Source organism: Mercurialis annua, linkage group LG2, assembly GCF_937616625.2.
Source record: "Mercurialis annua linkage group LG2, ddMerAnnu1.2, whole genome shotgun sequence".
Classification (NCBI taxonomy): domain Eukaryota; kingdom Viridiplantae; phylum Streptophyta; class Magnoliopsida; order Malpighiales; family Euphorbiaceae; genus Mercurialis; species Mercurialis annua.
In genome coordinates this window covers 53,680,450-53,695,275 of record NC_065571.1, presented here as the reverse complement: position 1 = coordinate 53,695,275, position 14,826 = coordinate 53,680,450, and the positions used below count along the sequence as shown (strand labels likewise).

The 14,826-nt window shown below is 33.2% G+C and overlaps 2 protein-coding genes across 2 annotated transcripts; both read left to right on the top strand.

Moving 5' to 3' along the window:
* The first annotated feature begins 3,302 nt into the window (after positions 1-3,302).
* LOC126670475 (protein ALP1-like) lies at positions 3,303-5,070 on the top strand. Its single transcript, XM_050364214.2, has one exon. The coding sequence runs from the start codon at positions 3,390-3,392 to the stop codon at positions 4,947-4,949; it is 1,560 nt and encodes a 519-aa protein (XP_050220171.1). The 5' UTR covers positions 3,303-3,389; the 3' UTR covers positions 4,950-5,070.
* A 1,588-nt stretch (positions 5,071-6,658) lies between these two features.
* On the top strand, positions 6,659-13,248 carry LOC126669859 (uncharacterized). The gene is made up of 13 exons (XM_050363426.2): positions 6,659-7,011; positions 7,377-7,551; positions 7,857-7,940; positions 8,448-8,689; positions 8,853-9,093; positions 9,542-9,621; positions 9,956-10,040; positions 10,750-10,881; positions 10,969-11,082; positions 11,672-11,716; positions 12,380-12,464; positions 12,569-12,613; positions 12,713-13,248. The coding sequence occupies exons 1-13, from the start codon at positions 6,812-6,814 to the stop codon at positions 12,799-12,801; spliced, it is 1,617 nt and encodes a 538-aa protein (XP_050219383.1). The 5' UTR covers positions 6,659-6,811; the 3' UTR covers positions 12,802-13,248.
* The last annotated feature ends 1,578 nt before the right edge of the window (positions 13,249-14,826 follow it).

Below are 14,826 nucleotides of genomic sequence, written 5' to 3'. Positions count from 1 at the left end.
ATTATGTGTTTTTTTATCGTTTTGGCATGCTTTTCGAACAAATTCTGAAACTCGGGTTGATCCCGAATTTGGTGGCGCTGCCGACGCTTTATTGCGGCGTCATGTTCTTCGTCCCTAGCTCCTCCCAAATCTTCTTACCCGCTTTCAGAATTTATTTTTGTGTTTACAAGCTCATACGGGCTTGGTATCACCATCTGTTTGAACCATCTGTTTGAACCCATGTGCTTATATTTAGTTGTAGTTTATATTTATGTAATTACCCGGACTAGACCCAGTCTATATCTTTCTTCCACATCAGCAATAGTAGCTCTTGCCATGTCATCATAGACTTTGAAATCCATCTATCATCAACAAGTTTTAGAGCGGTTTTCCGCTTTGTTCGGACTCGAAATCAACTCCAGTGTAAACTAATGGACTAATATCGACTAGAGGAAGGACTTCCATGGCTCGACCAGATCTTGAATTTGGCTGTATTGACAAACAACTGACAAAAAAAACGTTAAACACTTCAAAAAGAGGTTTACATTTTTTTATAGAACTTGTATATATATCACATACAATTTGAGTATGCTTATTGCTTTCAATGTTAAATCTATTTAAATCTATCATTAACAGATTTAACCAAATAATTATGTTAACTTAGTTTAAAACTAACTAAATCACATATAAATTGTGGAACTGCTAAAACAATAATTAGTGGTGAATAGGCATTCAAAACAGAGGCGAATGCACTGTTTAGAGGATGGGATCCATGGACACCACCTTTTATCTGAGAAAAAAATTCCCTACATATACATATGAGACTAAGGTAAAAAAACCTTTTAAAATTTGCAAGTTTCTATACACCATGTTAAAATTTGAAAACAAAAATTATAGTAGTGGATTTATAGTGTTACTTCAAATTGCACACTTACAAATCAAAATTCATGCTTAATTTTTTTATTAAAATACTATTAATAAACACTAAATTTTAAATTTATTTATATTTAAAAGTAAATTTGTTATGCATTTAAATCAATAAAATTATCAATTTCTTAATTATCCGACTCTATGCATGAAGAAACTCTTATCTAACAATAATTTAAAAATATAAATTTATTTAACCAAAAAAGAGAGAGTTAATTTGAATGCTCTCTCAACTGATTCAAAAAACGAATAATTATCATTCAAATGATCGAAATGAAGTTAAAAGAGCACATTTGTAAAAAAAAAGGTCTCGTCAATATCGTAGCCCCTATATCTATATCTATAGATTTTTAGTAAATTTTCCTTTAATGACTTAAAAAAATAAAAATTGAAGGTATATCACATAGATTATAATCCACACGATTTGACAAATTTATCGGTAACAAAATATTTTTGTTTTTCTATATAAGAATGATTTTAAATTTTAATTAGAGAGGAAGCATCATTTTATCAAAATAATGACTTACGAAATAAAGAGAGCGACCATTGGTTCAATGATTGTTTAATAGAGTGAATATCGATGTAATCATTTATAATTTTGAAAAATATAAAAACTCGAGAACATTATACAATATCATTTTAGAAAATTATTTTTAAATTTGTAAATTTTAAGATCAATATAGACCTCACCATACAAAATTGCCGGATCCACCAGTGATTCAAGATGACGATTAATTAATAAAATCAATCTCGCATTTACGTCAGGTTTAGACTTTATGCATGTAACTGAAATACAATCCACATTTGTGTGTTATGTGTTATAAATCATGATTAGATGTCTGTTTAGGAGTTTTTGCTGCTATCATCATGCTAGTACAAATCGAATCATATGCGAGTTTCAAATGTAATGCATGTTTACATTTTACATTTACTTTTCAGTTCTTTATTTTCCAATTAATTACATTTGCAGTCTTTTATTTTTCAGTATGCTGTATTTTGGACTTCCAACTTTAATTCGATGCTTTTTCTATCTGGGATATGTTGTTTAAATCGATAAAATCAACAAGTCAATTTAAGAGTTAGGATGCATCCACAAGCCCGATTTTTTAGTCTGATGCACAATAATCTCATCCACAAGCGCGTGAGGTAGGCGATATTTTTTGCCTATCTGAATAAGACGATGACTACATTTTTCAAATTAAAACAGACCGAGATCAGCCATAAGTTTGGGTGAGCCCGACTCCCGCTCTGCTCACAGATATTAATTTGTTTTCTATATTCATATATAGTTAATTCTCTAATAATTAATATACATGGTGGATCAAAAAATTATTAATTATTAGAATTGTTAATTTATTGAATTAGTATATAAAAAATAATAAAAAGTATAAAATATATTTTAAAGCATCTACATTCGTAGATCTAATATTAATATTATATTATAAAAAATTAATTAAATACACTTCACAATCACTAAATTCGAAAGAAATAATTTTATATTATATTTAAAAAATATCAACTTAATATCAAACTAAAAAATAATTATTAAAAAGTTATATTCATGCAATAAAATAATTTTAATATATTTATATACTAGATATGCTTCACTTGATTTTACTTGTTCATCTTATAATTTACCTTGATTTTTTTTTTCAAATGAACAAAAAAATCACAATTTGATGGTATTTCAGCTTCCACTTTATAGATTAAAGTTAGTGTTGTCTCAAATAATTCATCAATTGTTATATATTTTATTAAAAAAATTTCTCTAATAATAAATATTCCTATGGAATACTATTTTTAAATTTTAATTATTAAATAATAGAATTATTAATTATTCAATGTGAAACGAAGTTGGTTCCCTCAATAATCTATTAATTATTAGAATTATTAATTTATTAAATATAAACTATTAGAGAGTCTACTGTATAGTTAGAATTTAATCTCAAAATTGATTTATTATATTTAATATTAATGAATTTTGAAATTTAGTTAACTGAAATATCCGACCAAACTAAATAAATATTTTAACTCGGTTATTGATTTATTTTATTTATGATTTGATTAAAAAAAATCAAAACACCGATTAACGATTAATTTGGTCTGATTCAATAATCGAACCGACTGATGGACATTGCTATCCTGGACACATTTAAGGAACCTTCCAGCTCCCACATATACATCCGCTTTATCAAACGTGTCTCGTGTTTAATAAATCAGAAATCCCTCCAATTATTACAAAAATCACAGCCGCGTAAAAATCATCCTTTTTTGGCTCTAACATCATAATAATCCAAACAAAGTCCAAGTCACCGTCCAAGTACTCGCTGACCCGCACCGCGTTCACATTCGCTTACACGCCTCACTTACCTATATAACTATTTTATTTCCCATTCTCATTCCTCAAATCTGAAACCAAATCACCTTTCACATCTCTTTTCTCTCAAACATTTTCACAAACACTTTGAACCAATTGAATTTTTATGGAAATCTCATCGTCCCCATTTCTTAATCAAGACGACTTTTCCCATTTCTTTCCTCTATTTCAAGACATGGATTACGATGGTGTTGATATTAATACTAATGGGTCTGTGACTGCAACTGCAACGACAGATTCTGTCGACGATGGTGATTTGAAGAAGAGTAATAATAATACTAATACAATGAGAGATATTCTTGCGTCTCTTTTAATGCTCGACGAAGAAGAAAAACAAGAGCAACACCAGTGGTTTAGTGATTCTCATCAAGAAAAAGCACTGTTTGATTCGAATCATAAGCGAAAAATTCAAGCTATGAATGAGTATAACTCTAATCTCCAGACTCATCACGACGATTTAAACGAATTGGATCAATCAAGAACGAAGCGCGCTCGCCGCTCAGCTTCTGTACTTGCAGCTGCTGCAGTTGATAGTAATGTGGGCTCTGCTGATTCACCTCAGAGCACCGCCGGAAAACCCACCGCCGGTGGATCCTCCACTCAGCACCGGAGGTTATGGGTGAAAGACAGGTCTAAAGACTGGTGGGATAAATGTAGCCACCCGGATTTTCCCGATGCGGAGTTTAAAAAAGCGTTCAGAATGAGTAAAGCGACGTTTGAAATGATATGCAGAGAGTTGGATTCTGCCGTTACTAAAAAGAATACAATGTTACGCGACGCTATTCCTGTTCGTCAGCGTGTTGCTGTTTGTATTTGGAGGCTAGCCACTGGTGAGCCGTTAAGGCTCGTGTCGAAGCGATTTGGGTTGGGTATTTCAACTTGTCATAAGCTGGTTCTTGAGGTTTGCTCTGCCATACGGAATGTATTAATGCCCAAGTTTCTTCAATGGCCCGACGAGGACAAATTGAGTGTAATCAAGGCCGAATTTGAGTCCATTTCGGGTATCAAAAACGTTGGTGGCTCAATGTATACCACTCATATTCCAATTATTGCACCCAAGATTAGCGTTGCTGCTTATTTCAACAAGAGACACACTGAAAGGAATCAGAAAACTTCGTACTCGATTACAGTTCAAGGAGTTGTCGATCCGCGGGGCGTTTTCTCCGATGTTTGCATCGGATGGCCCGGTTCAATGCCGGATGATCAAGTATTGGAGAAATCAGCTTTGCATCAAAGGGCTAATAAAGGTGCTTTGAAGGATGTTTGGATAGTTGGCAACTCGGGAGTTCCATTAACAGACTGGGTTCTTGTACCCTACACTCATCAGAATTTGACATGGGCACAGCATACTTTTAATGGAAAAGTTGCCGAGGTTCAAAAAGTTGGTAAAGAAGCGTTCGCAAGGTTGAAAGGGAGATGGTCTTGCTTGCAGAAGAGAACTGAAGTGAAGCTTCAGGATTTGCCGGTGGTTCTTGGGGCTTGCTGTGTGTTGCATAACATTTGTGAGATGAGAAATGAGGAGATTGAACCTGAGCAAAGATTTGAGATTTTTGATGATGAGATGGTTGCTGAAAATGGATTGAGATCCGTTGGTGCAATTCAGGCTAGAGATCATATTGCTCATAATCTTTTGCATCATGGCCTCGCAGGCACTTCTTTTCTATAGTCTATTATGTTTTTTAGCGTCTTTGATTTTGTAGGATTTGTATTTTTTTGGTGGGTCCTTGTATGATATTTTATTTTGCCCATCTGAATCAAATAAATATATGCTTATTGATTTGTTTAAATTCTGTGTGTTTTCAAAGTTTTGGTTGCTTGTTTTTATTGTTCTTGATAGATGGCTTTTATCTTTTGCGTACGGATGAGACAGACTGTCAATGATTTGAGCCAAGTAAACTGCATCTCCCATATCACTTGGTTGGTATTGTGGCTAAGAGTCCAAATGAGCCAAGCTATCCGCGGGTTACTTGATATTGATTCTAGAAAAGCTCAAGATCGACTCAAAATGTTCGAGTTGAGCTTGAGCTACTTTAGTTTTATCACGAACCGATCTCAAATATCTACTAAAGAGACTCGTAAAGGCTCGCGAGCCTAAATGAGGTTAAAATGATTTATTACATATATATAATATTCCTAATTTATATGTGTAATGTATTAACTTTCTATATTATATATCACCTTAATTGATTAAATTTTGTGTATTATAGTGAAAAATTTAAAGTACATCAAATATAATTATTGTTTAATAGTATTTTTTATTAATAATTGAATTCGAATTCCTATAACACACTCGAGATTTCAAATTTAGTCTAGTTTTGATTTTATTTGGGTTGTCTACACTCGTAGATGTGATGTATTGATTATAGGGTACGTTTCGGCATTGATTGCGGATTAATAACTTATAAATTTTTGCGGGAGCTAATTTATTAAAATTAAAATTAAAATATTGTATTGGAAGAAAATATATAAAATTTAGGTACAATTAGTTGACAATTTCCCCTGAAACTAAATTCCTAATTGGCTCTCCGGGTGATATCTTGACTGCAATTTCCTTTTTAAGGTTGTTGGTGTATGTTAACCACCTTGTAATTAGTGGCGCAATTTGCTTTGACTAAATGCTTTTCTGTACAATTAATCTAATTTGTTTGAAGAGAAATAATCTTTTAAATAAATTATTTGACCTATGAGGCAGGTCCAATCATGAAAGATATCCAATAAATTAATATGCCAAATGAAATTTGAAAGACAATTTTTTTTTTTATCAAAGATAGAATTACACTAAGTTAGGTGTTAGTTGTCAGTGTTAAATTTTCAAAAAATATAATTTTTTTTTTCAACCCACTGGCTGGTAGAGGGGTGGGTCGAACCCACGCCCTCATGCAGATGCATAGTGAACTGTGGCCAACCGGGCCAACAGTCACTTGCAAAGACAATCTTTCATTTACCAGATGAAAAAAGACTATGAATTACTCAATAAATTTATAATTTAATAGGGCTGGTTTTAAAAATTTAAAAAATTGAATATAATAAATAAAAATATTCAAGTAGATTTTTTTGAAACATTAAATCTAATAATACCAATGTAGATGATGTAATAATGATGTACCAATTGATTACTGATGTATCAGTAAGTATCGCGTACGACTATTCCCTACTATGTTCTCAGGAGCCCACACGTCCTCTAAATCTATCACTGGTGACGTAATCTTCAATAATTTAAGACCGTCGGATATGTTCTAACGGTGGATAGAGATTAGATGAAGGTCTTGTATTTGTACACTCCTACAGATAATAATTCCTCAAACATTTAAGAGGGGACCACCTATGAGAAAAAAATGCTGTTGAAGGGTATAACCACGTGTCAGTCAGATAAGCTACTGAACAGTTTAACAGAAACAAAGAAGGAGAGAGAAAAAAATGGCGTTGTTTGGATTTTGGCAAACATGTAAAATTATCTGAGTCGGCGTTTTGTCATAACAAAAAAAAGTAAATATTAACGAACAAACGGCCAAACAAAATATAGAGGTTATGGAGAAGAATCAGAGCAAGGAGGCGGAGGACGACGACGAGGTGAGGGCTGTGGCGGGAGAAGCGGCGGAGACGGTGGAGGAGGAGAACGAAGGAGAGGCGGGATCCAGTTTGACGTTAGAGCGGGTAGCTGCTGCGAAGCTGTTCATTGAGAATCATTATAGGGCTCAAATGAAGCATATTCAACAACGGAAAGAGAGGTTAATTTAATTATTTCTATTTTCGTTTTCGTTTTCATTTCCTTTTAATGAATGGATTGTAGTATTAGTTATTAATTAAGGATCTCATTTTTGGAGATTTTTTTCTCTTGCATGTGTAGAATTTAGGATTAGGTGTTTAAAATGTGATAACATTTTATTAGAGCGATGAACATTTTGTATCTCATTAATTGAATGTCCAAATTAATTAGCATCAAGGACTAATTATACGCTAATGCCGTCGAGATAAGTGAATTTTGAATTTATTGTATTAGGTCAAATGGAAAGATATATGAGTGAGTGAATTCTTGTAGGATACAGGTATTGGTATTGGTGCATTGCTGGCTGATGATTTTTTTTAATTGCAGGCGGTCTGAGCTGCAAAAACAGTTGGCATCTTCTGATGTATCTCAAGAGGATCAAGTTCATCTACTGAAGGATTTAGAGCGCAAAGAGACGGAATATATGCGACTGAAGAGGCACAAAATTTGTGTTGATGATTTTGACCATTTGACCATCATTGGAAGAGGGGCTTTTGGAGAGGTTAGGCATATGTGTGCATTGTAGTTGATGGATATTGCTTGCTTTTGATGATTATCAATTTAATATTAATATATTGCCACAGACTACATTGTGATATTTTCTTCACCTTTTCTCTCTTTTTTATTGTCCATCCATATAAGCTCGATTGTTTTGTCTGGGAATTTAATTTAATGCTGCTGGTAGATTATCTGCATTTTGTTTGTTTTTTCAATTTGAGTTTTGGATGAATTTTGTGCATCTTTGATGCACAGTTTCTTTATTTTGACTGTTAGAACGTCGGGTATTTATGCATTATTATGCTATAGGTGAGGCTCTGTCGGGAGAAGAAGTCCGGTAACATCTATGCCATGAAAAAACTGAAGAAGTCAGAAATGCTTAGCAGGGGACAGGTGAGATTTGAAACTGTTTGAAAGTTTTTCTTTTTTCTTTTTTCTTTTTTCTTTTCGCTTTTCCTTTTCTTATTGTTTCAAGAGGTTTCTTTAAACTTCTATATTGTACTCCATGTTTCTGTACACTAGTTTCATGTTGAATGGATAATGTCGTTGAGTGTCTTACTTTGATCAAAAAGCTTTCCTGAGTGCTACATAGCCTATAAAATTTGTGCATTATTTCACTTTTTTTTCTTTTCCTTTTTGTCTTTAAATGATGTCTTGAGTACAAGTGTTATATGAAATTGGGGATTAGAATTAATAGGTGTTACATGAAAGTTGTGCAACTTAACAGTTTGGCACTTTCATATTATCAGCTAGTATGTCACGACATGACAACTTGAAGCAAATTGTTAATGCATAATCAGGGGAAAAGGGCATAATCATCATCATTAATCAAACTAGGATCGGACATGTAGAATTTTCAATCAGTTCTTTATACTCATTGATTGTCTGCCCGCACTGTAGGTTGAGCATGTTAAAGCTGAAAGGAATTTGCTTGCAGAAGTTGCCAGTCACTGCATTGTCAAACTCTACTATTCCTTTCAAGATACTGAATACTTGTATCTTATCATGGAATATCTGCCCGGTGGAGACATTATGACTTTGTTAATGAGAGAAGAGACTTTGACCGAAACTGTGGCTAGATTTTATATTGCACAGAGTGTCCTGGCCATAGAATCTATTCATAAACACAATTACATTCACAGGTAAGTGTTTGCTTAGCAGTTCATTTTCCAAAGTGTTAAATGCAGGAGAAAAAAACATATTAGAAATTACTACCTTAAAATTCTACAAGTGATTCATTTCTAGCTTGGTTTTGATTTTGTGAAACTAGCTTCTCGTTATTAATAATCATTATCTTTTCCTCAGAGATATAAAACCTGATAATCTATTGCTGGACAAATATGGTCACATGAAGCTTTCTGATTTTGGCCTTTGCAAGCCTCTTGACTGCTCAAATTTGTCTGCTATAAATGAAAATGATGTTCTTGATGATGAGAATTTGAAGGAATCCATGGATTTTAATGGACGATTTCCAGATGCTGGTGGAAGGCGCTGGAAAAGTCCCCTTGAACAACTACAGCATTGGCAGATAAACAGAAGAACATTGGTAAGGAATATAACCAGGCAAGCATCGTTTGTGGATTCAGCAATTAATGAAATAAATTTAACATTTGGTGATACCACAAATCCTGAAACTTAAAAGTATCCATGCTCTCGGAGCAGAAGTAAAACATGGTTTTAGATGACAATGCCTACATTCATACCGACATGAATTATACGCACTCATGCATGTGAAAACATACAATTTCTAGTTTACTTGTGTTATCCCTACATTCACTTGTTTATGTGAAGTAATATAACAAAGGATCTTAACTTTTGACATTAAATAAATACCCTTTAATCCATTCTCTTTCTCTTGAAACTCCTTGATTCAATATAAATTAATTTATTTTTAGTTATTATATATTCTTCTCTTCCATTTCTTGGTAGATATTCCTATCTTTTAAGGTTCCATTTCTAAAAGGTTTATAACATTCTGTTCTTTAACATGGCAGGCATATTCCACAGTTGGCACACCAGATTATATTGCTCCCGAAGTATTGCTCAAAAAGGGATATGGTGTGGAGTGCGACTGGTTAGTTTATTAGAATGAAATTGTTGTTGTTTTTATAGCAAGGATCAGAGTAATGCATTTTGTTTCTGGTGTTTGCTAATCCTTCAGAAAAGGAAGAATTTGATAGGATGGAAATATATATTTTCTTGGTTGATGAAATATTTACTTCCGTCTTATTTTATTTTCCGTGCTAGTTCCCCCTTTAACCTAAATTCTAAAATACAGGCGCTAAATAGTTTAACATCCACTTTCTGCGCTCAATTTGATTCCTCCCGTCTTTTTTGTTTCTGCACAAAGTATTATTATGGTATTTTTCTTTCATTAATATATATCTATAAGTATTACCATCTTACAGGTGGTCACTTGGTGCAATTATGTATGAGATGCTGGTTGGCTATCCTCCATTCTACTCAGATGATCCAGTAACGACATGCAGAAAGGTTGCTTGCTATCCTCTAGTGCTGAATCATTGAATTATACCGATTTCTATCATATGGATTGTATTTCTATTGTATGTATGTTTTATGCTTTTTCATTATATTATTTCTTATTCGGTGGATCTTTGCTTCAAAATCATGCTTCTGTCAGTCATGCTCAGGCTTTGGTTGCTTTATGTTCAACTTCGTTAAATAAAACAGCAACTTGTTACAGCAACCTGTTATTGAACAGTGAATTGAAAACTTTAATGCATCATCGGAAATCTTTTTTATTGGCGAATTAATTTTTTTGATGATATCAATTTTTTTCTTAGAGAATTTCTGGTATTTGCTGCTTTGTTACCTTCATATCTATTTATTGTTGTGGATCTTGAAATTTCTCCAAACTGTTGTATCTTTTTTTGAACGGTCTCTGTGGAAGTATGTTCAATCTGTAGAGATGTTCATAATTTCCTTTTTATACAAGGCAAAAAGTAAAAGAATACCAAATAAGAAATCCCAAGCTTCTGAAAGGAGGATACAGTTTAGAACATTGAAAGAACAATGCCTGATAAAAATATGCAAAATTATGATGTTTATGCAACTTGTGCTTCTTTTATGTGATTGGATGTGTTTTCCCTATGAATCTTCTTGTCTCTTCTTTCCGTTTCTGGTATTTTTTCCAGTCACTTTTATTGTTCTTTTGTCTAGTCTTATGTTTTATGTATGCCAGATTGTGCACTGGAGAAATCACTTAAAATTTCCAGAGGAAGCTAGGCTGACACCTGAAGCAAAAGATCTGATCTGTCGGTTGCTTTGTGATGTTGAAAAGAGACTGGGTACTCTCGGAGCTGACCAAATTAAAGTATATTTCTCTCTCTATCATATTTTACACTCTTTTCTTTCTATATCAATGTGCTTTCTTAGATATATTATTATTGAATCTCATCAGGCTCATCCTTGGTTCAAAGATGTTGCTTGGGAAAAACTTTATGAAATGGAGGCAGCATTTAAACCACAAGTTGATGGGGAACTTGATACTCAAAACTTCATGAAGTTTGATGAGGTGAGGTGCTAAGCGCTTATTTATTCCTTAATTTTTTTTTGCGGATCGTATGTTTGTATTTGGCTATTACCTCAATGTCTAGTTCTCTATTGTCATTTAATAATTAACTCAGAGAAAGCTTCTTAATGACATACGGGTGTTCATTTTAAATGGGTTCTCTCTTATCCTAGCTTAGGATCTTTTAACTCATGTATTGATAAAATGAAGCTTCAGTCTTCGTGTAACATATATTGGTAAAAGTTTGTTATGATGCATGCCTATATTCTCCACTGCATTTAATGAATTCTTCTCATAATATGGTTTAATTAAGCATTCAACTAAATAATCAATGACAAGTACCTCTAGAAACTCTTTCTCTTTGTGACCTGTGATTGTGAGCTCTGTTTTTTTTTTCAAAAGAGGATTAAAGGATTTCACTTCTACCCTCACGGTGACTCGAACCGCAGACCTATTGACCTTAGGTGGGGGGGTGTGAGCTCTAATTGCTTGTCACCCTTTCATTGATTTGGATTTTTATTTCGTTCGTGTTTATGGTCCGTCTGATGCCTTTATGAAATGGAAATTGAAACAAAAAGTTGTTGTAATGTAGGTTGAAGCTCCACGAACGAGAAGAGGATCAGGCCCTATGAGAAAGGTATGAGGTTTTCAGCTTTTTAAAGAAGGATTTGCTCGGTGCTCCCCAAGGGCGGGGTATTTGTAAGCAACCTTCACCTTGCATTTGCAAAGAGGCTGTTTCTATGCCTCGAACTTGTGATTTGCAGGTCACCGGAGGAACAGCTTTTTCGCTGCTCCAAGGCCTGCCCTTGTTCTCAATATTGATGTATTATATGAACCATTTGATATTCATGTTGAAGAATTCTATGATGGAAATGCTTGTCAAAACATGAATACAAAGCCCTCCAAAACAGATGTTTGTTACCAAATATGGTCTGTCGTTGCCCCTGTTTTAGTGGGAACATTCCTGTGGATTATATGCTAGAATGATTAACATGGTGCATATTCAGCTCAGTCATGTAGATCTAAAGCTTCATTTTATAATTTGTTCCCATTTTAAATATTAATTTTTTTGCAAAAAGCATCTATGATATGTGTGCATAAAAATTGGGTTACAAACATGAACTGGATGATGGCCTTTTAATTAGAAATCTAGGATTTCAAATTAGAGTTCTTAAGAAACATATAAATATATAATTGATGTTTGTTCATTTTAAAGCTTTCATGCCTATCCATTTTCCTGCTCCCGTTTAAATTATGCTTTTGTAATTCCATCTTACTGTTTCTGTTTCTTCATTGGCAGATGATGTTAAATTCTCAAGATCTTAGTTTTGTTGGTTATACCTATAGGAACTTTGATGCAGTCAAAGGGTTGCATCATTCTTTTGGTACAAGAATCTTGGCTTTTGTTGTCAATAACATTTCCGATTTAATTTGTATATGCAAATTTTCCATCAACGAAAGATTCTAAAAGCATAATCTTTGTTTGCAGATTTAAAGAGAAGCACATCACAATCATCAACCGACTCTTTTCATAGTAATGAAACCATACATGATACTTCATGATTACAGTTCCTTATGGTTATAATTTTATAATAACAGTTGCATAGCTGAATCATAAATTTTCTCCCTTTAGGTGATTCCGCAGTGGACTATTCTAAAAACTTGTCGGACGAGTTGGAGATTCAGAAGCTCGAGTCAGACGGAGATCCTGCATCTCCATGACAAGATATCACTGCTTTCTCATTTCTTAGCATGTAAACTGTCTGGTATAGTGGCATTAACGGACGGAATGCCCCTCTTTTGAAGACGGAGAGGGAGGGTCTACCTGCTTATTTTTTGGTCAGGTTTGCCCTAATTATGAAGCTTACTTTGCGATTTTTGAACCGGTCAGTCGATTCTCTACTAACGATAAAAGGCCAAGTCCCACCCATGTAAAAATCTTCGAGTTCTTACCTGGACTGCCCAGGCTGGCGTATTATTTATTTATGTCTTCGCTTGTGGCAGTGCAAGTCGTTTCTCTTTGTACTTCCATTTTAGTTAGTCTAAGAAGCTGTGAAAACCAGGCCAGAGCTGTAATCTAATTTCTGTTTATTGGCGACTGCTATTGTATGCATAGCCATGAGGTTTTGTGATTGGTACATGAGATTTAAGTATATGCTCTTTATGCTCTGTAGAGTTCTATTTATATATGTCAGATCTCTATGATACATGTAAGAAACCAGTGTTCTAATAACTGGACCGGCCAGTTCAACCGGTTTGACTGCAAATTAGAGGTTATCCGGTTTGGTTCTTCTCTAAAAACTAGATTTTCGGTTCAAACTCTGCATCGAAAATATTTATAACAATTGAGAATTGTTGAGCTGGACAGACCATAAAATTAGTTGGTTCTTTAGGTAGAATGTGATTTATTTATTTAGATTTTAAATATGCCGAGTTAATTTAAAATATTAATATATATTTTATTTAATTGGTTGAACTGGTTGAATTGTAAATCGGTTATGCAACTGGAAGAAACATATACATATAACGAACATGTGCAATCAAATTGGCATAGCATAGCTCAGCTGGTGGCCAATTTGGCCAGTACACTTTCTCAGGATTAAAGAATAATTATCATAAGGGGATCTTAGTATTTGGGGTTAATGTTTATATAGTAATATATCGAAAATGTCAGGGATTGTAATGGCATTACTGGTTGAAATGGGCCAGGTCATATCCTGGTTTGTTCTATCCACCTCGGCGGACGGCTCCAGCTTAGCCAGTTGCTGTTTAAAGCTTGGCAAAGATGAGCAGATGTAGTTGCTCTCGTTTGACTCATTAAAAGAAATTCTATGGGTAGAGTCAAAATTCTCTAAGGAGAAGAGGCTCTTTAAGGCTTTAATTTTATTTTTTTGCTCTCATATTCCATTATTGGAGCAAGTTAGAATGAGCTTTTATGTATTATCATTAGTTATTTGAATATTTTATATATAAACTTTAGAGAAGTATAATCTCGTATCTTTTGCAAAAAAAAGGGGTCAATTTCGTATCGTTTAAAAATATTATATAACTCCAAATTGATTGATTTTTTAGTCTATGGAAACTATGGTCAGTCTACTACAATTGTTATTGTTTGTGCCTAATAGTCTACGTCATTTTATTGCTCTGTCTGCAACTTTTATTGAGTTAATGTCAGAAGCAAAATATAAAAGTTATAATACATTTTCACTAACAAGGAATAAAATGTGTGAGTAAGAACATGCTCATCATTATCCGTAGATTGCCTAATATATTTAAAAATTAAATATAATATTATGTTATATAGTAAGATGAAACTCTTGTTAACTTGCAAGAATGAAGATAAAAATAATTTCCATGAAAGAAAATATAATAAAATTTCAAAAAGAAAGACATAATAAAATTTCATGAAATATGATAAACTATAAACTTGTATTAAGAAAGACAAAGTATACAAAATGATTATTATAAATAACTACATGTCTCGACCTTTGTTGTGGAACGCCTTGATGGTTTTTAATAATTAAAAATATAAAGATAATTCAATTTTTATTATAATAAAAAAATAAACAATAGAAACAAATTTTAAAATTGCCTATCATCAACAGTTAAAAGAATCTTTATTATTGATGAAGTCAAGAAAATAAAAATAAAGAAAAAACTCAGGCGATTGTAATTTTTTTTGAGAGTACAAAAAGATAAGATTTTAGAGAAATGTGGAATCAAGCAGATTTTTATGATGTTGCTATA